The sequence below is a fragment of the Zootoca vivipara genome, chromosome 4 (genome assembly GCF_963506605.1).
Source record: "Zootoca vivipara chromosome 4, rZooViv1.1, whole genome shotgun sequence".
NCBI classification, from domain to species: Eukaryota; Metazoa; Chordata; class Lepidosauria; order Squamata; family Lacertidae; genus Zootoca; species Zootoca vivipara.
This window is the reverse complement of record NC_083279.1, coordinates 38,629,253-38,654,948: the sequence shown is the minus strand read 5'-3', so window position 1 is coordinate 38,654,948 and position 25,696 is coordinate 38,629,253. Positions and strand designations below refer to the sequence as shown.

The 25,696-nt window shown below is 41.5% G+C and overlaps 1 protein-coding gene across 4 annotated transcripts in view; it reads left to right on the top strand.

Annotated features, from left to right (window-relative positions):
* Window positions 1-25,696, top strand: part of PHKA2 (phosphorylase kinase regulatory subunit alpha 2) — a 51,857-nt gene that overhangs the window by 9,996 nt on the left and 16,165 nt on the right. For all 4 annotated transcript variants that reach the window (XM_035116585.1, XM_035116584.1, XM_035116586.2 and 1 more), the window contains exons 3-26: window positions 1,457-1,615; window positions 2,796-2,843; window positions 4,289-4,457; window positions 5,773-5,855; window positions 6,272-6,352; window positions 7,459-7,557; window positions 8,010-8,156; window positions 8,335-8,388; window positions 8,979-9,101; window positions 9,865-9,960; window positions 10,174-10,281; window positions 10,655-10,733; window positions 13,112-13,246; window positions 14,654-14,763; window positions 15,200-15,344; window positions 16,364-16,442; window positions 17,418-17,581; window positions 18,255-18,428; window positions 19,586-19,674; window positions 21,084-21,217; window positions 23,009-23,168; window positions 24,449-24,528; window positions 25,098-25,176; window positions 25,318-25,447. In XM_035116585.1, coding sequence (XP_034972476.1) covers window positions 1,457-1,615; window positions 2,796-2,843; window positions 4,289-4,457; window positions 5,773-5,855; window positions 6,272-6,352; window positions 7,459-7,557; window positions 8,010-8,156; window positions 8,335-8,388; window positions 8,979-9,101; window positions 9,865-9,960; window positions 10,174-10,281; window positions 10,655-10,733; window positions 13,112-13,246; window positions 14,654-14,763; window positions 15,200-15,344; window positions 16,364-16,442; window positions 17,418-17,581; window positions 18,255-18,428; window positions 19,586-19,674; window positions 21,084-21,217; window positions 23,009-23,168; window positions 24,449-24,528; window positions 25,098-25,176; window positions 25,318-25,447 — 2,725 coding nt within the window. The remainder of the gene's footprint in view (window positions 1-1,456; window positions 1,616-2,795; window positions 2,844-4,288; window positions 4,458-5,772; window positions 5,856-6,271; window positions 6,353-7,458; window positions 7,558-8,009; window positions 8,157-8,334; window positions 8,389-8,978; window positions 9,102-9,864; window positions 9,961-10,173; window positions 10,282-10,654; window positions 10,734-13,111; window positions 13,247-14,653; window positions 14,764-15,199; window positions 15,345-16,363; window positions 16,443-17,417; window positions 17,582-18,254; window positions 18,429-19,585; window positions 19,675-21,083; window positions 21,218-23,008; window positions 23,169-24,448; window positions 24,529-25,097; window positions 25,177-25,317; window positions 25,448-25,696) is intronic.

The window sequence follows — 25,696 nt, the reverse complement described above, 5'->3', positions numbered from 1 at the left end:
TGCAAAAGCACAGAGTGACTTCTAAGCTCAGTTCCTTTCTCGCCACACCACACCCTGCCCACTTTTTACCCCTTGTTCCTCTGACATAATTTGGGTAGTATGGTTAGTCCTGAGTTGGTGTCTTCCACAAGCACAGGGGCAGTCATTATGTTCACGTGCTATTTGTTTATTTTTGTATCTTACAGCCCAGCCCTCACAATGTCTTACATAGATGTAAAGCCTATTGAATTCTGTGGGGGCTTACTCCCAGGTGTGTGGGGCTGGGATTAAAGCCTTAGATAATTAATTACCATGCAAGAGCAAATTCCAATTCAAAAATAAGTTGTGCAAACTCCTGTCATTTAAAATGTAAGACACGTTTTTAAATGCCATGGTTTTGCCCCAGATAAGCAAACCCCCCCCAAAGCTCCATAATTTATACTGTGTTTTACTAAAACTTTATTCCCTCAAAAGTTTAATAATTAATAGGTTTAGGGATGAAGACTAAAACAGTCCACACAACCTGGCTCTCCCTGTGACCTTGAAGCATAAGGACAGTTGATAACAGCCGTTGTGGCTCTGTAATATTTCACAACGTTTCAAAACCTAAAGATCATTCTCTGTTCCTGTGCACAGTCAGTTCCCCAGAAACCTCCTCCTTAGAATGTTCCATTACTCCTCTGGCCCTGAGCCCAGAATGAAGCTGCTGAAACACACACCCTCCTCCTTTTTCTCCCCATACCACAGAAATGAGTGCTTCAATTGACCTATGTCTAACATGCAATATAAGACAAAACTACAGGTTCCACGCAGACATGCGAACCCCCCCCCCCGGTGTGTGTGTGTGTTTGCCCCCCTTTAAAAAACCTGAATGTAGCTTCCAATACTGCAAATTTCAGCAGCAGGAGTAAAAAAAACATGCTCAGCCCTTTTTTCTTTGGCTGCTTCTCCTCTCAAAAAGCTGCACGCACCCCAGCTGATTTTCAGTTTACAGGAAAAAAGATAAGGCTATGTTTCCTTATGGAGGTGAAAAGCAACGGAGGAGTGGTTTTGAGGGGAGTGAGGGGAACATCCCAGATGGAAAACTTAAAAGAGCTCCTTTGCTCTGGCCTGGTATATGGCTTCTTCAGGCAGCTGTAGGGGCCTCGTTGTTTTGCAATCCAGGCTCAGCCATAGTGTTCATTGGACCGCTGGTGATGTAGCGGCCAAATGTAGGAAGAACACCCATGAGAAATGGAGAAATTCAAAATCATTGGCATTTAAAGGCAAATCTACCTCATTCATACTTTCTGAACCAATACCTGAACCTATGATTCTATGGCTCCCCACTAAAATTCGCACTTCTCTGAATTTTGTGGTGCAGTTCTCTAGCCAAGTAATGTGTACAAAAATGCATATGCTAGGGTAAGGTGTGCTGAGAAGTGCTCAGGCTGTTTAACCCTTTTTCCTTTTTTTTCTTTTTAAAATCTTCTTTCAGAACCCTGTTACGGGACTGCTCTCCGCCAGTACTGAGCAAAAGGATGCTTGGGTACGAGATAATATTTATAGCATTTTGGCTGTGTGGGGCTTGGGGATGGCCTACAGGAAGAATGCAGATCGGGATGAAGATAAAGCCAAAGCATATGAATTGGAGCAGGTATGTCTTTGGATCGCTATTTACTCGCTGTTATGATATGTAAAGATGAATTTATTTATTACTTACTCTACAAGGGAATAAACATACTGTCATTTTCAGTGCATAGTGAATACTGCTTAATTTATGGGTGGTGTTAAATAATTGAAAAGTGGTAAGATCGCCCGCATTTGAAGGACAATTAAGGGTCCCCTTTTGAACAGCTTTGTATAGCTCCATTCACAGGCTCACCTGAAACAAGCTCAATTTTAAGCCCGCTTCCTAGCAGGCTCAAATGTTGACATTTTGGGTGCAATTCAAGCTTCATGGAAGCCAGATTTCCTTATGAGTTCCTTCTGATGCCCACTTCTCAAATCTCATCTGACTTTTATAACAGCAATGGCAATCTTTCTTTCTTTCTTTCTTTCTTTCTTTCTTTCTTTCTTTCTTTCTTTCTTTCTTTCTTTCTTTCTTTCTTTCTTTCTTTCTCTGTCTTATTATTTGCTATGGCCTCAGAAACTCAGGAAATCTATATGTCTTAGCAGGTGCTGCAAAGCATAATGAATGCTGTTGCTGTTGTTTTTATTGTTACTTCCACCCATAGCTGCCAAGTTATCCCTTTTTTACAGGGATTTTCCCTTATGCTGAATAGGCTTCCTCGTGAGAAAAGTGAAAACTTGGCAGCTATGCTTCCACCATCACCACCTGGACGTTTCAGTGGCAAAAAGGAAGAGGGTGGCTGAAATGGCAGAGGGAGCTAATGCTGCGTGCAGAGCTAATCATGATCTTAATCCAAACCAGAAATATTTGGGATTTGCCTTGTAATTAGCTGGCAAGTTTTGAATGAGGAAAGCTCATGCTTTAAATTCCCCAACTCTGAACTACAGCAGCATAACTCCATGTGACTGCTATGTCCCTGAGGAAAACTCGGAGCTTCTATTTATAGCGTAGGAATGATTATTTTTAAAAATTACTTTGGTTCTGTGACCACCCAATCACTTTAGCTGTGACATTAAAGCAATTGCTTATTGTTCTAGCTTGTATCTTTGTCATAAAATCAGGTTACGCAGCTGAGCAAATTGTTTTCTTAAATGTATAGGATAGTTTTGTAAATGTTCTTTTTTTTTTTTTACACGAGCATTGATCATTAGTTATTAAGACCCAAAATAATGTTTGCATGCTTTCTTTAATTATATTCCTGCAGAACGTTGTGAAACTGATGCGGGGACTTCTGCAATGTATGATGAGACAGGTAATGATAAACAGGATGGCTTGCGTTCTGTTATTTTCAGTGGCATGACCAGATTTAATGATATCAATGCAATTTTAGGTGTGACGATTGGGACTCACTGAGGAAGGCAGGTTCAAACAAAGTAGTACTTTCGCTGTACCGAAAGTAGTACCTAGCTGCTCCTCTGAAACCATTTCCACTCGTGGGAAGGAAAATGCATTTTGGACTTTGCGAGCTAAAATGAGTCCAACTAAAATGAATTTAAGGTCAGCCTGCCATGGAATGGATATTACATATAAAACTATTTTAAGTGCATGTTCTGTTTATACAGCATGCCTCTCTAGTATAAATGAAATAATCCTCCTTCTTGGAATTGCAGTACAGTGGTACCTCGCAAGACGAAATTAATTCGTTCCGCGAGTTGCTTCATATAGCGAAAATTTAGTCTTGTAAAGCACGGTTTACCGTTTATCCAGTCTACCCATTTAATTAATGCATTCCTATTCGTCTTGCGAAGTGTGGCCATAGGAAACTTCGTCTTGCGAGACGCCTCGCGCAACGCAAAACGCTTTCATCTTGCGAGTTTTTCGTTGCACGAGGCATTCGTCTTGCGGGGAACCACTGTACACCAGTGGCCTGAAGGAACAGTGGGAGTTATTGTGCCATGCAGATTGCAGGTGTGAGAAGACCCGCTCTCTTCACCAGAGTGCAAATGACTGAAGACATTCAACCACCCACCATGCCTAGGTTCTGGAAAACGTCATCCTCTTCCCACACTGGCTGTTTCTGCAAGAAAATTTTTGCACTTGAGAGCAAATGGTGTGATTAACATTGTGCGTAGTTGGGTGCTTCAAGTGGTTATAAAAAACGCATAATCTTCTTGTTTCCGTCTCACTAGCAATTTCACTATAGGTACACATGTGGACTTACTGTACATGATCAGTGATTGAGAGGTTGTGTTCAATGTTTTTAATGTGACATTTTTATCCTTGGGCTAGAATCCATGCCATTTTAGCCCCAGTGCAGTGTTCTTGGAATACTTTCATATTCTTGTGTGGTTGCTGAGATCTGAAAACACTACCTAATTCTGCCAGGCCCAAATATTGGCTAGGATGATGTCCATTTGGATATTTCCTCCCTTTATAGAAGTCCAGTGTTGTATAATGTTGTGTAAAGAATGCCTGGTTTCTTTTTAGCGGCTCTGTTTACCAGTTAGAAGCTTCTATCCGTGTGTCAGTCTTCCAAACAATCTAAGAGGCAGACCAACTGACTGGCTGTTTATAGTAAATTTCCATAGCTCAATTCAAGGAACTTCATTGGTTTGTTGAAGAGGAAATAATTTGTTAAGAGGGTTTCCCCCCCCTTTTAAATGATACTGTACCAAAATCTAGACTGAGGCAGAGTTATTACTTTGAAAATGTTTATGAGTTAAGAACTACTTTCAGAATATTGCTTGTTTTTCTTAGGTAGATAAGGTTGAGAAGTTCAAGCACACACAGAGTACCAAGGACTGCCTGCATGCCAAATATAATACAGCTACTTGTGCTACAGTAGTTGGAGACAATGAGTGGGGACATCTACAAGTAGATGCAACTTCCCTTTACCTTCTCTTCTTGGCTCAGATGACAGCATCAGGTAAGCTATGTTGGAACTCATTGTTCTTTTCTAACTAAGGACAGTTATAATCAGCAAGTAATATTTCACACACACCCAAAAAATCAGATTTAGTATCAGACTTGCCTTTAATTATTTCAGTACTTAACAATCTGTACTTTAAAAGCTACTTATTGCCAAAGAATTATTTTGCTTTAGTTATGTGTTTAAATCACAGGCACGATGTATGGCAGTTATGGGAGTCTGAGATAATAATAATAATAATAATAATAATAATAATAATAATAATAATTTATTTGTACCCCACCCATCCGGCTGGGTTTCCCCAGCCACTCTGGGCAGCTTCCAACAAAGATTAAAATACATTAAAATGTCACACATGAAAAACTTCCCTAAACAGGGCTGCAGATATTTTCTAAATGTCAGGTAGTTGTTCATCTCTTTGACCTCTGATGGGAGGGCATTCCACAGGGTGGGCGCCACTACCGAGAAGGCCCTCTGCCTGGTTCCCTGTAGCTACCAGAAGGCCCTCGCGGTAGACTCATAATCTGGGGAACCGGGTTCGCATCTCCGCTCCTCCACATGCAGCTGCTGGGTGACCTTGGGCTAGTCACACTTCTTTGAAGTCTCTCAGCCCCACTCACTTCACAGAGTGTTTGTTGTGGGGGAGGAGGGGAAAGGAGAATGTTAGCCGCTTTGAGACTCCTTAGGGTAGTGATAAAGTGGGATATCAAATCCAAACTCTTCTTCTTCTTCTTGCCGCTGGACCTCAGTGTCCAGGCAGAACAATGGGGGTGGAAACGCTCCTTCAGGTATACTGGACCGAGGTCGTTTAGGGCTTTAAAGGTCAGCACCAACACTTTGAATTGTGCTTGGAAACATACTGGGAACCAATGTAGGTCTTTCAGGACTGGTGTTATATGGTCTCGGTGGCCGCTCCCAGTCACCAGTCTAGCTGCCGCATTCTGGATTAGATGTAGTTTCCGGGTCACCTTCAAAGGTAGCCCCACATAGAATGGAATAAGGTTATCACTGGAAAAGCCCATCTCCATTTAAGAACTGAGCATGCATTTTATTTTGGACAATATCTTTCACAGAATTAAAAGCTACTTTAAACATTGTCTTGTGCAGTTTGTTACACCTATCATTTTTTAGGCCTTTGTTCCATGTGGTGAAGCGAATGGGTCCTCAACTAGCAGTTGTCTATGGTGTAACACACAATTTACATGCAGAAGGTTTTCTCAGTGCTCTACCAAGTGCATATGAACCCCCAAATGGAACTATTGACTGGAGTTAAGGTAATATGTATCCCTAATGGTGACTCTTTCTTATTTAGGATTGCGTATTATATTTACCCTTGATGAAGTTGCCTTTGTACAGAATCTTGTGTTTTACATAGAGGCTGCCTACAAAGTTGCTGTAAGTATGCTCAAGGTCATTTTGTTTATTTATTTCAAATAAAATTGATTAAAGTATTGGAACAAACCAGGATCTTAAGCCAACTTTCAACCATTGTTTAAGGTCCTGACTTGTAACCATAGTTTCCTGGTTTGGCTATAACAGGAAACTATGATTAAGTAATCCAGCAAGTATTAAATTGTGGTGTGCCAAGAATGAAGGATGGAAGAAGGGGGTAGAATGAGGAAGGAGTATGCAGGCACAAGCCTTGTGCATATGTCAGCTTAATAACGTGTGAACCAAACCTACTGAGTAGTACTGCTGTAGTTCTTCTCTCTTGGTCACAATAGTGTATGCACAGTCCACATCTACATACATGTATCTCTGGATCTGAGAAGTTGCTTTTTAATTCTGCTTTCCTCTTTCTTTTGTTTAAGGATTATGGCATGTGGGAACGTGGTGATAAGACGAATCAGGGCATCCCTGAACTGAATGCAAGCTCTGTAGGAATGGCCAAGGTGAGATGGTTGTTGCTTTTGTTTTTGTTTTTTACTGTAAACTAACAATGGTACACTATAATGAGAAATGCAATACTTCGATTCATTGATTTTTGTGAAACTTACTTCCAGTTCAGTGTTGCAATCCAGGACTATTGCAATAAATACAGTAGAAGGTTTGCTATTGATTTCCGATGGGTCTTGATTGTACTTTTCCCAACAGTAAATAGCCACTATGCTGTTGCTCAATGGATAGAATATTTTGAATTTGAACTAAGAGATGATAGTTCACACTCCTGATTTAAACACACACACACAGTGAATTTGAACTAAGAGATGGTAGTTCACACTCCTGATTTAAACACACACACACAGCCGGTGGGATGGTTAGATTCGAACCGCCGACCTTCTGATCGGCAAGCCCAATAGTCTCAGTGGTTTAGACCACAGCACCACCTGCGTCCTTTACCTTTAGTGGTTAGAGTGTTGGTCTAGGACTCTAGAACCTGGGAGACCAGGCTTCAAGTCCCCTCTCAGCCATGAAGCTCACTGTATGACCTTCGGCCAGTCACTGCCTTTCAGCCCAACCAACCTCACGTGGTTCTTATGGGAATAATCATGTCTGCTACTTTGAGCTCCTTAGAGAAAAGTTGAACTATAGATTCAAACAGTAAATAGTGCCACAATAGTGACGATTTTCTGTGTGATATTCTGCTATATGTACTGAGCGCCTTCAATTCAGCGTAGCTGCTGTGGCAAGCTTCCATAATGTGGGAGTGATTTTCAGCCTACACCACCCAAGTAAAGTTAAAAGCAGGCTTAATTCAGTGAGCTTGAGAAAATATGCAGTACTTTGAAGCCATTCTTAACTGTTTCTTCTTCCAAGTGGATTTGGTTGGAGGGGGCTATTAAAGTCCAGTGTCAATCTGCAATAGGGAAATATTGCAATTTCTCTTAAGGGATTCTTATGAGGAAAAGTAAGATAAAGATTTTTGTGCCATTTGGCTATATGTACATACATACATGTGTGTGTTTGTGGGATTTTTTAAATAGTTTTTTCAGTTGCCATCTCATTCATTACCAATAATACTTGCAAAGTTACTGAGCACGCACATATGTTTCCGAAGGCTGCACTGGAAGCAATTGATGAATTGGACCTTTTTGGAGCTGGAGGGGGACACAAGTCAGTTATTCATGTGCTTCCAGATGAAGTTGAGCATTGTCAGGTAAATCCAGTTCTCCTTTCCATCTCAAAGAAAGTACAGCAAAGCACCCACCCACTTATAAGCTCTGGCTAGCCCCCTTCCCCTAGAAATAGAAGCCAAATTATGGCTGCACCACCAAATTCAACTTGGTACTATTTTCAGCTATGGAAGCTGAAGATCTGGGAATAGCAGCATTTCATAACTGATGGGAAATTCCTATTAGTTCTCACAATTTTTTCATGATAGCAGTCTAATTCCATTGCCAGATGGGCCAGCCATTGCTGTATCCTACCAACGCAGCAAATTCTCCTCCTCTGTGAATTAGTTTATTAGAAAATAGTTTGTAACTCTTTCTTTCAAAAGTGACCAGGGTGCTCTTTGTACGTCTGATAAAACGCTTTGGCATGAAACTAAATGCTTTTATTTTATCTTTGTCTTGTCTTTCGCTGGTGCTCTGTGTATATTCCGCTCAGTCTATTCTGTACTCCATGCTGCCAAGGGCCTCCACCTCGAAAGAGATTGACGCTGGACTTTTGTCCATTATTTCTTACCCAGCTTTTGCTGTAGAGGATATGAATGTTGTGAATGCAACGAAAAACGAAATTATCACCAAGCTGCAAGTAAGAGTTTCATTTTGGCTCCTCAACAAATCTTCCATTCATTTATCTATAGATGATAAGCTTGGCCGTATTTGTTATTAACAGAAGAAGAAAGCGTTTTCTGTTTGATTAAGAACAAAAGATGCTTATATAAAATAAAACAATGCTTTTATACTGCAACTAATTTGTTTTTTTACAGGGACGGTATGGCTGCTGCCGTTTTATTCGAGATGGCTACAAAACACCAAGAGAAGTACTGTTTCTGAAACTGTCACTCATTTTTATTTGCATGCCACTTTACCATGCTGAACGTCCAATATCAGCATTGTTTTAAAAAAACCTCATTCGGACTGGAATGTGCAAGGAGATAAGCTTAACCTTTTCCATCCCTGCTGTGGTCCCAAGGAAAATTGTTTCACCTTCCTATTCACACACACAGCAAGGGTGATGTTAGCTCTGGAAGTTATGCTTCCATTGGCATCAGTGAGAGCTTTCCACTCGTGGTTAGCTTCAGCTGGGGAAGGATTATCGTCAGAACTGTAGCATGGGGAGAAAGAGTAAACTGGCCACCCTGAGACAGCTGTTCTCATTCTGATTTAATCATTCAATTGATATGACATCTAGATTGGCCCTCAGTGCCAGTCTGGTATATCTGTGCTTCTGAGCTAATTTCAGGTTGTGAAACTGGCACAGTCCTTTAGAAAGCTAAGTGCTGTGTGCAACAAAACGGAACAGAGAGGGGAATGCTTCCGCTAGATGAAACTCCTTGGCAGAATACAAGCAGAATACATTGTGAAATAGCACTGTAATAATAAAGCATGACATGAGCAATTACATTTCTAGGATCCGAATAGATTACACTACGATCCTGCTGAGCTCAAGTTATTTGAGAACATAGAATGCGAGTGGCCTGTATTCTGGACCTATTTCCTAATCGATGGAGTGTTTAATGGAGACAGAATTCAGGTAAGGTACATGATAAGTTGAAACTGTAATAAATATTGTAGGAGGTGTTTATGAATCAGCTAAGCTCCAGTAGTTGGGTAGAAGAGGATGGGCAATCTGATCATTCCCCCTACCTACAGCTCTTGCACTTACCACGAGGCCTCCTAAACATATCTGTTTAAAGGAATTAATGTCCTTGTGCTGAGGGGAACAAGTAATCTCTGCTTAAGATTTTAGGGAGCTGCCACCAAACTGGACTAAATGATGACCTCGCTCGGTATAATGCAGCTTCATAGGTTCCCTTTCAGCAGGCTTATATCATGGCACAAACTGTGATATCTATGTGGCTAGAAAGGGAGAGAAAGACTAGAATGCTTTCCCTCCCATTTGCTCCAGTTACCAGCATTATAAGCTGTGGGTCTGTGCTGCTCTCCTCACACAGTGCTGCCTTGCCTCCCACCTGCAAGGTCTCCTGCACAGCAGCATTTCACATTAACTCAGAAGCAGTGCCAATGGCACCAGAGATGGGAGCTCTAAACTCAACCCTGTGGCCTTAAAATTGTAGCATCAGGTGCTTCACTCATTGAAGGTGACGAGAGAAGGCCTGGTCTTTGTATGCAAGGGATGTTGGGCTCTGATCTTAGGTTCTTGGGGTTTCTGACATGGACACTTTTCACAAAGAGGATGTTGCCAGGGTTCCCAGCACCGCACAGGTACTCTTCCAATTGTAAAACAAACAAACCAATGAGCTTCAGTTCCTTGGTCCTTGTCTTGTGCTTTGTAGGTTCAAGAGTACAGAGATGCTTTGGAGGGGATACTCATTAGGAAAAAGAACGGGATTCTTCTGATGCCAGAACTATACGCTGTTCCTCCAGATAAGGTAAGACAATGTGGAACATGCCTGGCTTTGTAAATTACAGACCTCTGACACACCATGTGCTTCGCCCAATTACGTATGAATGTCCATTTTCTGTGATATGTTTTAACCGTTGGGATTGTATTCAGCTTTAGATTTTAACAAGTGCTACACCCTCATAAATCCTCGGTATGTGTGATGTGTGAACCTGCTCACGTTCTTTGTTTCATTTGCCAGGTGAATGAAGAGTATGACAACCCTCACACAGTGGACCGTGTCCCAGCTGGAAAGCTTCCTCATCTGTGGGGCCAGTCATTGTACATTCTCAGCGCCCTTCTAGCAGAGGTAACTATGTTTTACACACCTTTGACAATTATGACAGGTTTCTTTGACCTTATCATCCCCTTTTCTAGTTGCGTTAGAGATCAGATTTCTTTCAGCAGTGGCTGGAAATAATTTCCAAACTGGAAAATTATCGGCGCCAACTCTGTCCACCTAGACCTGCCTTCTTCTTAACTTTGGGACTCCAGCTGTTGTTGGATGCAAACTCCCATCAGCCCTAACTGGTGCAGCCAGTTGTGAGGGATGTGTGGTCCAACAACATCTTGGCACCCAAGGCTGGCTGAGACCTCAATGGTTTTGCACCATCATGAAGCTTCCTTCTTCTGTCCAGGAATGCACTCACTTAAATCTTTTATAATTTTCCTCACCTTTGCAGGGATTTCTGGCTACTGGTGAAATCGATCCATTAAACAGAAGGTTTTCAACCGCTTTTAAGCCCGATGTTGTTGTTCAAGGTGGGTGATTATTGTTACACAATTTTTTACTTAACCCTAGCACAAATTAAAGGAAAAATGACATACCTACCACTCCTTCAGGACCCAGGTGGCGCTGTGGGTTAAACCACAGAGTCTAGAGCTTGCTGATCAGAAGGTCGGCGGTTCGAATCCCTGCAACGTGGTGAGCTCCCATTGCTTGGTCCCAGCTCCTGCTCACCTAGCAGTTCGAAAGCACATCAAAGTGCAAGTAGATAAATAGGGACTGCTCCAGCAGGAAGGTAAACGGCGTTTCCGTGCACTGCTCTGGTTTGCCAGAAGCAGGTTTGTCATGCTGGCCACATGACCCGGAAGCTGTCTGCGGACAAACGCCGGCTCCCTCGGCCTATAGAGCGAGATGAGCGCCGCAACCCCAGAGTCGGACACGACTGGACCTGATGGTCAGGGGCCCTTTACCACTCCATCAGGCGGATCTCACACTCGTCAGTGTTCTAATACATAAATAAACGAGCAGTGGCAGCCAGTGAGAAAGTTTGCTAGGAAAAACTACTGGAGGTCACTGCATGGGGGAAATTGCTGTCCTTACTTTTCAGTGCTGGTAACCAGTAGTGGAGATGCTGAGTGTTGCAGCCAGCACTGTGCAAAGCATATGCTGCTGTGTGGATACTTTCTCAGGCTGATGTCGTCAGCCTATGGCTCTGCCAGGGTGCAGTTACCTGTTTTTGTTGGAAGGTCAGCAATTTCACATTTGAGTTCATCAAGAGCTGTCAGGAGGGTACTATCGAGGTGGAGCAATTTCTTGATTTCTTTAATTTGTCAGGAAGCCATCTTTGTTGTGTGGCTTACTTCTTTAGGTTCCCTTCTTCAGAATGTCAGTTCAGACATGGCGATCTGCCCTGCGTCTTTTGCATTGGAAACAGACCTTTGGCTTAATTAAGCAATCTATGGCCTTTTAAACTTGACTGCAAATGAAATGTTTTAAGTGCAATATACAATGTGGCACTAGATGGCAATGGTGAGCCTTATGGAAAATTCAATGTATTTTTAAAAATGCTTTTAAAAAAGCATTTTCAGAACATTTTTTACATGTGTGTAGATTCTCTCTGTGTGTGGGGGGGTATTTTTTTGTTTGTTACTATGGTGTGTATTTTTGTGTGTTTTATATTGTAAACCACCCTGTGGTCCTTGGATGAAGGGCAGTAAAGAATTTAAATAACTAATAAAAATAATAAAACTAAAAGCGGCAGGGAATTCATCTCTGCAATCTCCCTGACACACCTTTTAACTTTCCTGTTGTCTAATGCTCCAACCACTCCCTAACTGGTTCCCTGCTTCTGAAGTAGTCAAACGGTATTATTGTCGTTGCTTCTGTTAGTGATATGCTTCTGAACTTCTTTACTTGCATTTTTGTGTCCAAGTTTATTTCCCCTTTTGTTCTTTTCACTTGGGCAAGTATTCCATTTTCTGAAGGAATCCTTCATTGATTCTGCTTGTTAACTACCATCTACAAGACGGTTTGTTTTCCGTCTATAAGACGCCCCCTTGTATAAGACCCACACCCCCACACACCATTTTGGGGGAATAAATTTTAAGAAAATGAGGGGAGATGGCCCAAAGTTGTTGAGCTTCTCCCCCCATGCAGCGGCGGGCAGGAAACACTCCCTAGATTGTTTCCTGCACGCAGCGGCATCAGGTGAATTTGCGCTCCCTCCAGCCATCTGGTTTGCAGGAGGGCAACCTCCCCCAATGCTGCCGCGCACAGGAAACAATCCAAGGAGTGCTTCCCGTGCGCAGCAGAATCGGGTGGATTTGTGCTCCCACCAAAGAGTTGGCTGGCGGTGCACAGCCCCCCCCCCGGCAGCTGTGGGCAGGAAACACCCCCCAGATCGCTCCCTGCTCACTGCGGCATCTGGGGAAGCTGCACTTCCACCAACACCGAATGGCTGGCGGCGCGGCGCTTCTGCCCCCCGCCATGCTACTATCCGTGTATTGGACGACCCCAGTTTTTTGACATGATTTTTGAGTCAAAAAACCTCGTCCAATACACAGAAAAATACAGTAAGTTGCTGTTGTCTTAGACTCAATGGTAGCTCTCTTGATCAGTTTGGCATCCATTCTAAGCTGAACTTCTATTATTGTAGTTTCAGATAAACTCCAGTATGTCCAGACATGTCTTTTTCATGTTTCCAAGTCTCAGGAAAGGAAACACCCATGTGGGATAGCCATATGACAACTTTCATCCTTCCTTGATTATCTTAGGCAGTAAGGTGTTAGTACAATGGGGGGGGTGTCGCTTATATCCTCCCTGAAGATTTGTGTATAGTATTTCCAGATGACTTGGTTCTTTTGCTTCAGATATTGAAGTGTTGCTTTTTATTAAAAAAAATTCTCTTGTGCAGTAAATGTCATAGCCGAGACAAATGAAATTAAGAAGCTATTGAGAAACCATGGAATCCATGTTCAGAGCATTGCTGACATTAACCCGACCAGAGTTCAGCCAGCACGGATTTTGAGCAATCTGTATGCCAAGCTTGGTAGGTGACGTAACAAAGGGATTGTGAAACCTTGTCATTTGCTTACCCATCTTTGCTGCTCAATTCCCATGTCATTTTCTGGAATGCAAGTTTAAAACCACATGCTATTCTGAACTGAAATTGTGGGGAAGTATATGTATATGCCCATTTTAATTGTGAAATGTTAGCACAGTTCCGGCGTTCTGTAGGTCACTAAAGCACAGTCTCCACATTCTCTGTGACGCACAATGTGCCCCTTATGCGCTTTGTTGGAAACTCAATTTCATTGCCTCCTGAATTTCCTTTTGTAAGGCACACCCTATGACTTAAAGGGGAGTGGAAGCATGCCACTGGCTTCTCCACCAATGGTGCACTTGCCTTCCTGCCTCCTTTTCCTCCAGCCTCTGTACGTTGAACAAGATTTGAAGAGGGAACTGGTGTGATTTTCTTTTTAAGAAAAATGCTCCTTCATGCAGTTAAGCAATTCCATTATGCAGGCACCTGATGACATAGGGGCCCCCATGAGCACAGCCACTTCTCCCTTCAGACTTTTATTCAGTGTGTGGAAGTCAGGTTGGAGCCAGGAAAATGGGCACAAAGGCTGGCAGTGAGACATATGTGTGGTCCCACCCCTTGCCAATCTCATCAAGCACCTTCCTGTGCACACAGGAAGCTACCCCTGTAGTTCTGAGCCAGGCCTGAACACCAGTGTGCTGGATTATAGCATAGCAATTGCTTTAAAAAAAAAACCCAAACCCCAAAACTTTGCAACAGTAAAGACTTCTATAGTAGTTATGCTTTCATAAGCTTTTCTGTTACCATTTAATGATCAAGCACATACAAAGCAGTTGAGTGTTGGCCAAGAAAATTCCAGCTGTAGAAATTTTAACCATTCTTCTTAAACCTATCTAAATAAAGCCAGAAGAAAATATCAAAACACTTTTTATGTAAAAGGCTTTTGGCCACGAAATAAGTAGAGCACTGCTTTCATTGATCTGACAAGAAATTGTAACAGAATTGGTCAAAAATGTTCTAGTTGGGACTGTGTTGTGTGAGCAAAGTGTTAGAAAACTAATTGGTATTCGAAGAACCAGGGAGAGGCTTGCAAATTTCATATACCTCTTCCCTATGCCTACATATTGGCTTGTGTTACATTAGTTTTATTAGTAACATTACCCTACTTGCTAATTCCACTCAAAAGGGTACTACTGATTTCATGAATTAGGCAATGCATCTCCACGAAATTTCATGCTGAAGCCGTGCACTACTTGCCTTGCAAAAGGACAAGCCCTAAAGCCTTTTGGAATATAAGGAAAATGTTCGTGATTTTTATATTTTGCTTCCGACAGCAAAATGTTTAGGACTAATTTGCATTGTACTGTATATGGTATAAGAGCAGAAGTAACTGTATTCTTTTTGTTCTTCCAGGCCGTAACAAGAGCATGAAGCTGAGTGGAAGACCTTACCGACATATCGGTGTCCTGGGAACATCTAAGCTCTATGTTATAAGAAATCAAATATTTACTTTTACCCCACAGGTGAGCTTGGAAAGATTCCTGTTTCCCAATAGCTGGTGAAACACGTTGCTTATTTACATATCCCTTCTTGACATTATGTAGGCTGAACTGATGGAAACTAGGACCAAATTTGTTCCAGCCATTTACACACTGAAATAAAAAAAATAAAAAAAAGGAATACTGTTAAGCTCATTGGCTTTCCAAAAAGAGAAACCTAGTCTTGCTAATTACACATGTCAGAAGTGAGCACATAGGGATGGGGATCTCCCTGATGTAGCTAGAGAACTTTTCCCCATCATCCCCAGCTAGTATAATCAAGGATGGTGAGAGCTGCAGGTGAAGTCATGGGGTGCCTCATCCCTGGGTTGTGATGAGCGTCCATAGAACTAACGGTAACAAAGCTTTTGCTGAGAAAGAAATCTATAAGCACTTGTCTTCAATTTGTCTTTCCTTCCAGTTTATAGATCAGCATCACTTCTATTTGGCTTTAGACAATCGGATGATTGTGGAGATGCTACGAACAGAGTTGGCTTATCTCACTTCATGTTGGAGGATTACAGGAAGACCAACCCTCACATTCCCAATAACCAATACAATGCTCAGTCAGTAACATGTGACCTTTATCATATGACCTTGCATATTATGGTTGAACCCAGCTTTTTCTGAATGTTCATCCCATTTGCAATAGAAGCTTTTTTCATTGTTCGTTTATTTTACATTCCATACTGGATGAAAAATAAGAGGCAGGGATAGATTCTATCCAACAGAGAAACAAATGACTTTCTGAATATGCAAGACCACTTTTCAGGATAAAATTTTACATTAAACTGGCTTTTAAAAAACAAAACAAAAAATGTGGGGGCAATTTGAAGCTGTGGGGTGTGTATTTAAGTTGCAAAATTAGTAATTTTTTTTTGTTTCACTCTAAAGTGCTTTCCTCTCATCCATGGCCTTAGATTTGATGCTGCAAATAGCAGCAGCCTCTTTGAGCTGGAGTTCCCTAGCAACTGTGTTCCCCACTTATGGAAATAGCTACCGAGACATCTTTGTGTATCCTTACCCTGCTCTTCATAGGGGTACACCAGATTAGAGTGAAGATAAAAATATACAGTTTGTGTAGTGAACAAGTACTCCGTGAGCATAGCACCAAAATGAGAGACCATCTCCTTGATATGTAAGAGGTTCTAGGTTCAACCCTGACATCGCCAGGTGGGTCTGGAAATAAGACGGCTTTCTGAAACCCACTGCTTGTCTGTGTAGAACGATGCCCGGCTAGGTGGTCCACTGGTCTGGTACAAGTCAGCTTCCTATGTTCCCAAACAGATTTAATAAGTGAAGTGGTAGTAAAACAGAATGCCAGTATATGGTGCACACACTGGAACTCAGTAGGACTGAGTTAAAATGCCTATAGTCGAGATTTCTCCCCCTCCCCATCTTAAGAAAGGGAAACTCAAACCAGTCAGCAATACACTTTAGGAGTTGCTAGTTGTTTTTCGTTTTTTCTTTTTGTTATTTTATTTTTTAAAAGTATTCCACATCGGATATGCTAACTTATTTTTTAAAATGAGTTGATAAAGGAACCTATTGCCAAGATGCGTGTTTTGTTTTACTTCTTTTTTAGCCAATGATGGGTCTGACATTGATCCAGCGATTCTTGCCACAGTGAGAAAACTTGGGGATGGGTACTTTGGAGGGGCCAGGTAAGTGCCACAATCCCGTTGACGCCTGAGGATATTCCTCTTTCTCTGGCTTTGTCAAAAACATGTCATCATACTATTGCTTCTCTCTGCCGCTGGTGACTCTGGTTGCCGTTGCGTCAAGGCGGTTTGTCCTTTTAATGACTGATGTTTTAATGTATTTTTAATCTCCTGTTGGAGGCCGCCCAGAGTGGCTGGGGAAACTCAGCCAGATGGGCGAGGTATAAGTAATAAATTATTATTATTATTATTATTAATTATGTTCTCTCTAGTGTTTCATAGGTTTGTCCCCACTAGTCTCTTTTGAGCTGGAGGTTGTCACCGTACTTCCTGAGTCGTTTTTCATTGTAGACTTGTGCATTAATCATGTTTGTTTTGTATGCTGTTCTGAGGGCAGGAAAAGTAGCATGCACAATGCATTAATGGAATTCAATTTTGTATAAATGCACATAAGTTTGCGGCATGGGAGTTACTATAAAAAAACAAAACTTGGCAGGTTGCACATCTACTCAATGGAAGTTGCTCTCAATTAAGCATGTAGAGGCAGACCCTGTATTGCACGCATTCAAAGAACACACCACTGTGCATGCGTGGGCCTTTCTTCAGACCTGGAAGAGGTTGCAATGGGGGAAAGGTGGGCTTATGCGTACTCTACTGACATGCACAATGACCTAGAATGCAAGTCCCGTGCAAATACCTTGGAGTAGCTCTCAAGCAGGGTGTGGTCTTGATGTCCATTCCTGTTGCTTCCCATAGCATCTAGTAATAGCATCTAGTAATCAAAGAAAGAGTGTCTGCCAGTATGGAGACCATTTAGGTTTCATGGTTGTACAGAGCTGTGCTTCCCTCTTCTGCACAGTGCCAACAATAGTAAAAAAACATAGCAAATGCTGATTGTAGTGGGAAAGCTTTTATATCTAGTGCAATAAGCATGCATATGAAATGATGTTCTTTTCTTCTTTGATGTTTGTTCTTCAGGGTGAAGTTGGGCAAGTTTTCAGACTTCCTGACCACTTCATTCTATACAAACCTCAGCTTTCTGGACCCTGATTCTGATGGGAAGCTATTTGATGATGACAATGAAGGTTATCCCAGCCCTGAAAGTGGATATGAACTAGATTATGCAGACTTCTGTAACAAAGGTAATCCTGGTTTTTTGTTTTTTTTAACGTTTCAAATTATACACACGCTTGCCAAAGTGAACACACCTCAAAGCCAATGTCAGAGGGAAATATTTTAAATCAGATCATAAAGGAATCGTTGGCTTTCTGGAGAGGTTGTTTTGCCCATGCTGTTCTTGAAATGTGTATATGGGGGATATCTAACAGCACATTTTAAATGAAATGTACAGATAGGTGAACATGACTATGAGTCATTCATTCTTCATGGTCTCAGACAGAACTCTATCCCAGTTCTGCTGTCTGAAATCCTTTAATTGAAAACACCTAAACATTAGGAAGAACTTCCTGACAGTAAGAGCTGTTTGACAGTGGAATTTGCTGCCAAGAAGTGTGGTGGAGTCTCCTTCTTTGGAGGTCTTTAAGCAGAGGCTTGACAGACATATGTCAAGAATGCTTTGATGCTGTTTCCTGCTTGGCAGGGCGTTGGACTGGATGGTCCTTGTGGTCTCTTCCAACTCTATGATTCTATGATTTAATCATTGTATCTTTTTCTTTAACAAATGACTTAGTGACTATTTACTATTATTGTTTTACCTGATTTGTTTTTCCGATGCCAAAAGGTGATGGCAGTCAGAAGGAAGTAAAGTTCCAGTGTCTCTTTCAGACTGATTTCCGTTTGAACCTGTTTTGACAGAAAGCCAGGATGAACTGGACCAGTATATAAACACAATGTTACAGAGCACTGCTCTTAAATCATACTTGCCTCCGATATCAAAAACATCTGGTTCAAGCTATGTGTTTAGTGCTGCTCATTCTACCAGAGAAATACTGTCAATCATGGCCAAGACTAAGGGTCTGGATGTTCCCAGTAAGTTTTTTTACAGCTTTTTGAGTTTTATAACATTTCACAGATGAAATGCCTGTAAATGCTAAATTGATGCTAAAGCTAAGAAGAGTGTTAAAATGGTTAGTCCACGCTAATTGTAGTTACCAAGAAATATTCCACTGCACTTATAGCACAATTCTTATGAAATAATGTTTCATTTTCTGTGTAACAGAAAATTAGCTTGTCACCACTGAAGCTCTGAAGTTGAAATTGACATTATGATGACATGTGCAAATGGGACAATTTGCAACCCATTTCTGTTGTCAAAAGTTCTCAGTAATAAGCATCACATTGTGACCACATGTGTAAAGTCAGGAATGAAAATTGAAAACTACAGAGAACTCTCTAGTCCACTGAGCTGATGAATAAGGGAGATAAATGCATAATCAGATTGTAAATGATGAAAAAACAGTCTTACAAATCTGGAGGGAATACGTTTGTGAAATATTTGTTAAAATCATCATTACTGTTTCTAAGGGACATCATGGGTCAATAGGTACTTAATTTGTGAGGTGCTAAAACCTAGAAGTAGAGTGAAAATTGGGACGGAACTTGATAATTAACTGCAAATTGCAGAGAGTATTAGTTGGATATACTAGGGAGAAAAAGTGAAATTTTCTGCAATGTGAACATGCCTTTAAAGGGTATCCACACTTGATGCTTAGCATTCTGTCCTGTGTTGAACCAAAGCATGCTGACATTAACTTTTGCATTTTAAGATACTATATTTCTCCAGACCTGAAAAGGTGTTAGCATATTACAGTGATTGCTGATTTCAGGTGGGAGAAACAGAGCGATTACCTGGATGTTGCATATATTTTTTCTTCCTGCTTGGGAAGGAAGTGAGTTGGAGAAGAGGAGGGGAAAGGATACTTAACCCTTTCCCTACTTCCTGCTCAAGCACCTCTGCCCTGGACTCTTTTAGGATAAAGGGCAGGGTATAAATTTAATGACATAAATCATCATTCTGAATTGCCCCCCTCAAAGCATCTTTCTCTGTGCCCGTGGTGTTGGTTACACGTATTTTCTTGTACTGCACGACTAGGTCCTTAATATAATGTTTTAGTATCCGAAACACTGTGGGCTCTTACAATAGCACTTCTGTGTACTTAGAATGACCTGATTTGTTTGCTTCCCAGATGTTTCAATGTCTTTGCCTACAAAGGTTTTGAACACCCACCGGAAATCTCTGAACCTTGTTGACTCACCACATTCACTGGTGGAAGAAGTAAGCCATTGCAATGTTCACATTTGGAAGGCATAGTGACCTACCTCTTTGTTTTCAGTTCTAATCAATAGAAGTAGCTGAAAAAACAAATAGATCATGTTTTACTTGTGCATCATTGAAACAGTTTATCTTATTTAAAACATTTGTACTCCGCCTTAAGGAGTCCGAGGTGGCTGACAGCAAAATAAAACCCTAATTTAACAATGCAACGTATTGGTTCCAGAAACATTAGAACAGTAAAATATGGCGGCAGCAATCAAAGTTATTGGGTTGTATCCAATGGTGTCCATGCACATTGGGACTTCTTCCTCTGCTCATTCTTCTTCCAGAGCAGACTTGGGAGGGGACTGTACAGGGGAGGAGAGGAAGGGGAATCCCCATTGTATCGTTAGAACTCTGCTCACACAACATAGGAACCCATTCCAATCCATTGAAATCAGCAGATTAAATCCAATACAGTAGAACAACCATCTACAAACCAGAAGGTGTTTTTTTTTTAAAAAAGGGAAGATTATTACTAGCTTCTGGAAGGCTCTTCTAGTTATAGAACTGAAATTGTTCCTGCAAAAAAAGGAGTATTAAAAAAAAGTGCACAAGTGGCTAGAAAAGGGAGGTGGAATCACATTAGTATGGTGTGGGAAGTAAGTGGAAATATTGCAGCATTGTAATCTATTGCTCGGATGTTAATTCAGTGGTCAGTTCAAAAAGCAGAGGCAGCCTTCAGAAAGCTTGTTCTTTGCTTCCTGACAAAAGAGCTGTTAATTCCTTGCTTTCAGACCACACCAGGACTAATGATACATAATTGAATCTTCGTAACTCTGCAGCAAATGCAGGCTGGATTCCCTGAGTCAGGGAGGACTGCATTCTAGCTCCTGCAGAATTGCTCAGTGCACAGCTCATTTATTTGGGGGCGTGCAAAACAGCAGACACATGGCTTGAGTACACATTGCAACCCTATATTTTTTGGAATAAGAGACTCCCTCCCCTTTTGATTTTCACTTCTCTTCTGCTTCAAAGCAAGGAGGTCACCCTACACATGTACAGCCCAGCCTGCTTACTGTTTGAAGGCCCATTGGTATTAAATGCAAATATTATTTTAAAAGACAAAACAAATATTGTTTGAATCTCTCTTTTTTTATTTAGTTACCCAGTGGTGTTTTTGTTTTTTTTAAGCACACACTTTAGAGCTTCCAGCCGACTCCCTTTTCATCCATATACCTGGAATAAAGTTAGTTAAACAAAATGTAAAAAGCGTTCAGAAACGCTATGTCTGTCTCAATTCTGTAATTGCATTTATGTGCCCCTCACGTTTCCCAGGGAGTGACGATAGTTAATGAGTTACAGAGCAACCTTTCATGTTCAGGCCTTTTTTGACTTTTGGTCATTTAAAGTTTGTCTTTGATTAATAGGAGCCAGAGGCTGTTCTTCAATTGCCAAAAGATGCTCAGGGCGATTTGGACTGTGAGAAATTAGTAGGGCAGTTAAAGGAATGCCCCACTTTACATGACCAGGCAGATATATTGTACATCCTGTATCTGATAAAGTAAGTTTCCTAGTATCTTTGTAGCAAATTTTGCTTTTGTGTTTATTTTTAAATGGTGGCATTTCCAGGACGTAAAAGTGCCCAGCTGTACTAATGTTATGTGGGATTATTGTTGTTCATGACCCTGGCAGCTGTGACCTCCCTTACAGCAGGTATGGGGAAAGTGGCCCTCCAGATGGATAATTCCAACATCTGTCAGTCCCAGCCAGCATGGCCAACAGTCAGGGATGATGGGAGTTAGACTCCAACATCTGGAGTGCCACAGGGTTCCAGCTTCTGACATGGGTTTCAGCCTTCAGATTATGTATTCCTAATGTTTTATTGCACAAGGTTTTCATTTCCCATTCTGTTGCCTTTTAGCACACCCACAAAATTGTTCAAAGTGCTGTCTGGTTTCTAGTCCGATCTTCTGTATTAATGCTTGAAGATCTGACCATTCCACTTGTCACAGTGCAAGATGCAGCAGGACACCTGCCTCTTGTTTTCGTATGTGGCTATTTTAGGGCTTGATGCTACATTCGTGCAAAGTTCTTTTGGGATGGAACTTCCCATCATCACTGTCAATGGGATTTTATTTTGCAATAAAATAAAAAATACAGGCTTCACACACACACACACACACACACACACACACACACACACACACACGTACTTTTAAAATTAAGGAACTTGATGATTACTCTCGTTAACATATCTTGCATATGTTGGTAAAGGGACCCCTGACATATTAGGTCCAGTCATGACCGCCTCTGGGGTTGCGGCGCTCATCTTGCGTTATTGGCCGAGGGAGCCGGTGTACAGCTTCCAGGTCATGTGGCCAGCATGACAAAACCACTTCTGGCGAACTAGAGCAGCGCACGGAAATGCCGTTTGCCTTCCCGCTTGGAGCGGTACCTATTTATCTACGTGCACTTTGACGTGCTTTTGAACTGCTAGGTTGGCAGGAGCAGGGACCGAGCAACGGGAGCTCACCCCGTCGCAGGGATTCAAACCGCCAAACTTTTGATCGGCAAGCCCTATGCTCTGTGGTTTAACCCACAGCGCCACCCGCATCCCGCATATGTTTGTAGGATGACTTAAATATCATAGTCAGGAAAAGTATAGGCCTCTGTACTTGGTTGGAATTTGATCAGAAGCCTGAAGGGCATCTTCATATAAATAAATGGGAATCATGATGCCATAATATCTATTTTTAATTTTTGCTTCATTGCTTGTATGCTGGCTGAATAATCATTGTATGTTATCACAGTCTCTCGATTTTTATTATTCTGCTGCTGCGGAGTTCCAGTTATATGCTGTACATGACTTGACTGCTATATATTTCTGCTTAAGAAAGTTATGAAGGCACATGAGGCTACTACGTTGCTGAAGCTATGCAGGTCTGAGTTTGGCAGTGTGGATGGGAGATCACTTGGGAACCAAGCATATGCCACCTTGGATTCCATGAAGGAAGAAGGGAGAGACATAAATGTAATAAAATTAAACAATCTCCTCTTACATTTATGTTTCACCTTTTTCCCATCGTGGAGGAATCCAGGGTCATTAGGTTCAAAAAGAGGGAGAAGCATCACTTTAGAACTCCGGTTTAATATAGTGTTCTTGCAACTTCTACACACTTTCAGCTATTTCCCTTATTTCTACAATGAAAATGTCATATATATATATATATATATATATATATATATATATATATATATATATATATATATATATATATATAGTGTGTGTGTGTGTGATAGCTCTGTATTAGTTTATAAGTACACCTAACCATTTCTGGTTTTGTATTTTAAGAGGCCTTGACTGGGAAACATGTCTCCATGGCCAGTGTGGTGGAATCACAGTTCATTGTCTTCTCAATGAGCTCTACAGCAAAGCAGGTGTGAACCAAGAATGGGGGCTGATCCGCTACATCTCTGGCATACTGCAAAAAAGAGTGGAAGTCCTAGCTGAGGTGCGGAACAAGTATATATCATTTATTTACTAAATTTGTATGCTGCCCTTTATCCAAAGATCACAGGACATTAAAAAATACATAAAACGAGAATACAGAATACATAATAGAACAAAAACAGACAAATACCCCACCTCCCACAAACACGTTTAAAAGGCCATAAAATGTTAATCAGCCCAAGGCCTTACCTGTTTCGTTTGCTCTTCTTTTTGTCTTTGGGTGTGGGGATACGTATGCTTTTGCTACTAGAAGAATGTGCCTGCAATATAACTCGTTGCTAGGTTTTATTTATTCTAAAAAAAGATGGGTTGTGTCCAACTAAGTAATAGAGTAGACCCACTGAAATCAATGAACTAGGTTACTAACTTAAGTACATTTATTTCACTTAGCCTATTCTGTGCATGACTTAGTTGGGAGCAACTCATTTGCTTTACTATTACAGTGGACTCCCAGCAGTTTCCCATCCAGGTTCATACAATCAATTTAACTGTAGCAAGGATGGGGAGCCAGTGCCCCCCCCCCAACTCCTGCACTCCAACTCCCATCAGCCTCAACCAGCCAGTGGTCAGGAACTCTAGTCTAGTATCATCTGCAGGGCCACAGATATATATCCCTGACTTGTGTGTGTGTGTGTGTGTGTGTGTGTGTGTGTGTGTGTCCGTGTCCCCGCATCTCTGAGCTATAGGAAGCTTGCACTTCAGCTCCTAAGGCCAGATCTTTTTAAATATGTACACTTTTAACCCACTGAATTTTAGATCTGCTTTTTGTGAAGCTGTGCATCTGATTGCACTGTTGCTGCTGAATTTCTCCTACTGCTTTTATGCTGGCAATTGTTGTTTCTATAAGTAGATAAATTGACCCATGGAATAAAGACTGTCATAAGAGTTTTAAGTGTGGGTGGAAATTATATATATATATACACACACACTGCATCTTGAGACATTTGCTTTTAGAGCTGTACACCTGTGCACTGAAACACCTTAAAATGTCCTCACTGGGCACTACATCTTTCCTGACTGACAGCAAGCAGGATGATTATTCAGTCACCTTGCTATAGTTTCTCTGTTCTTTTTACAGCTACAATAAATGGTGCTTCCTCCTCTTTATCTAATAAGTGCTACAGAATAGGCAAAGCAATGTTTCTACATCTAAAAGGAGACTCTGCTGGTTGCTGCATATATGGATTCCTGCAATATCTTTGAATTTAAAATAAGACAGTGTTGGTTGTTGCGTAATTAAGAGGTCAATCTCACCCCTTCTCTCCTTTTATCCTGTGCTAGGCATGCACAGACCTCCTGTCACACCAGAAGCAACTTACAGTAGGCCTGCCACCCGAGCCACGTGAAAAAACAATAACAGCGTAAGCATTCATCACCTTTATACCCTTATTTATCACACACCTTCTGTGGCTTCTCTAATTGTCTTCTTTTTGCATATTGTGAAATACTACATTTAGAATGAATAACACAGCCTTCATTTACTGGGTATTTTTAATATGTGTGTTTTTTTAAAGTGTAAATTGTACAGGATTTTGAGAAACAACAAATAGAAATGTAGTTAAATAATTATAAAAGGGACATTGGTCCTCTTTGGCAAGGCTGGACCCAAGCAACATATTATGCAGGACCTTAGCCAGTTTGCTAGGAATCTTCAGATGTAGGAATGGTGCAGTGGGAATCTAAGCGTAAAGGCAATCAGGGGGAATGGGATCAGCAGCAAGGTTGTGAGTAGATGCTCAAGGAATAACCCGCACGAAGAGGATCCCCATTTTTCTCCATGTGGATGTAACTGTGGAGTCACCGCAACATTCTCATGAGCCACTGGGTAGGTTTCCTGGGAGAATGGCACACACACACACACACCATAGAGGATTGTTTGTTGCAAATATAGCATCCTCGCAGTCTTTAATTAATGATCCATTTTCCCCAGGCCTTTGCCACCTGAGGAACTAAGCAAACTAATATATGAAGCCAGTGGTCAAGACATCAGCATTGCGGTTCTCACTCAGGTAATGCAAAAGGAAGCCTTTGGATACTTTGAAGAAACAGCTTCGTTTCTCTCACCGTGTTGCCGTTTTCATGAATGTGACGAAGGCCTCTAAAACCGATGCTCTTTTTTTCCCTTCCGCCGTCCTCATCCCCCATAACAGGAAATCATGGTGTACTTGGCTATGTATGTCCGGTCACAGCCCAGCCTATTTGCAGAGATGCTCAGGCTCCGCATCGGACTCATCATTCAAGTGATGGCCACAGAACTTGCTCGCAGCTTGAATTGTTCCGGTGAGACCACTTTTGTTGCCACAAGTCAATAATAAAACAGTCCATGAGTGATGCCCCACTTGCGGCATCCAAAGCAGGGTGACAGTAGGTATGATTGATACTGTATTGGCCCGAATATAAGTCGCACCCAAATATAAGCCGCACCTTTAAAATTCCACAGGCATTCACGCCCGTTCTGTTTTACTGTATGTCTGTTTCAGCAGTGATAGCGTGAAAGCCTATTTTTGTAAGGTTGCGAATTTAAGCCAC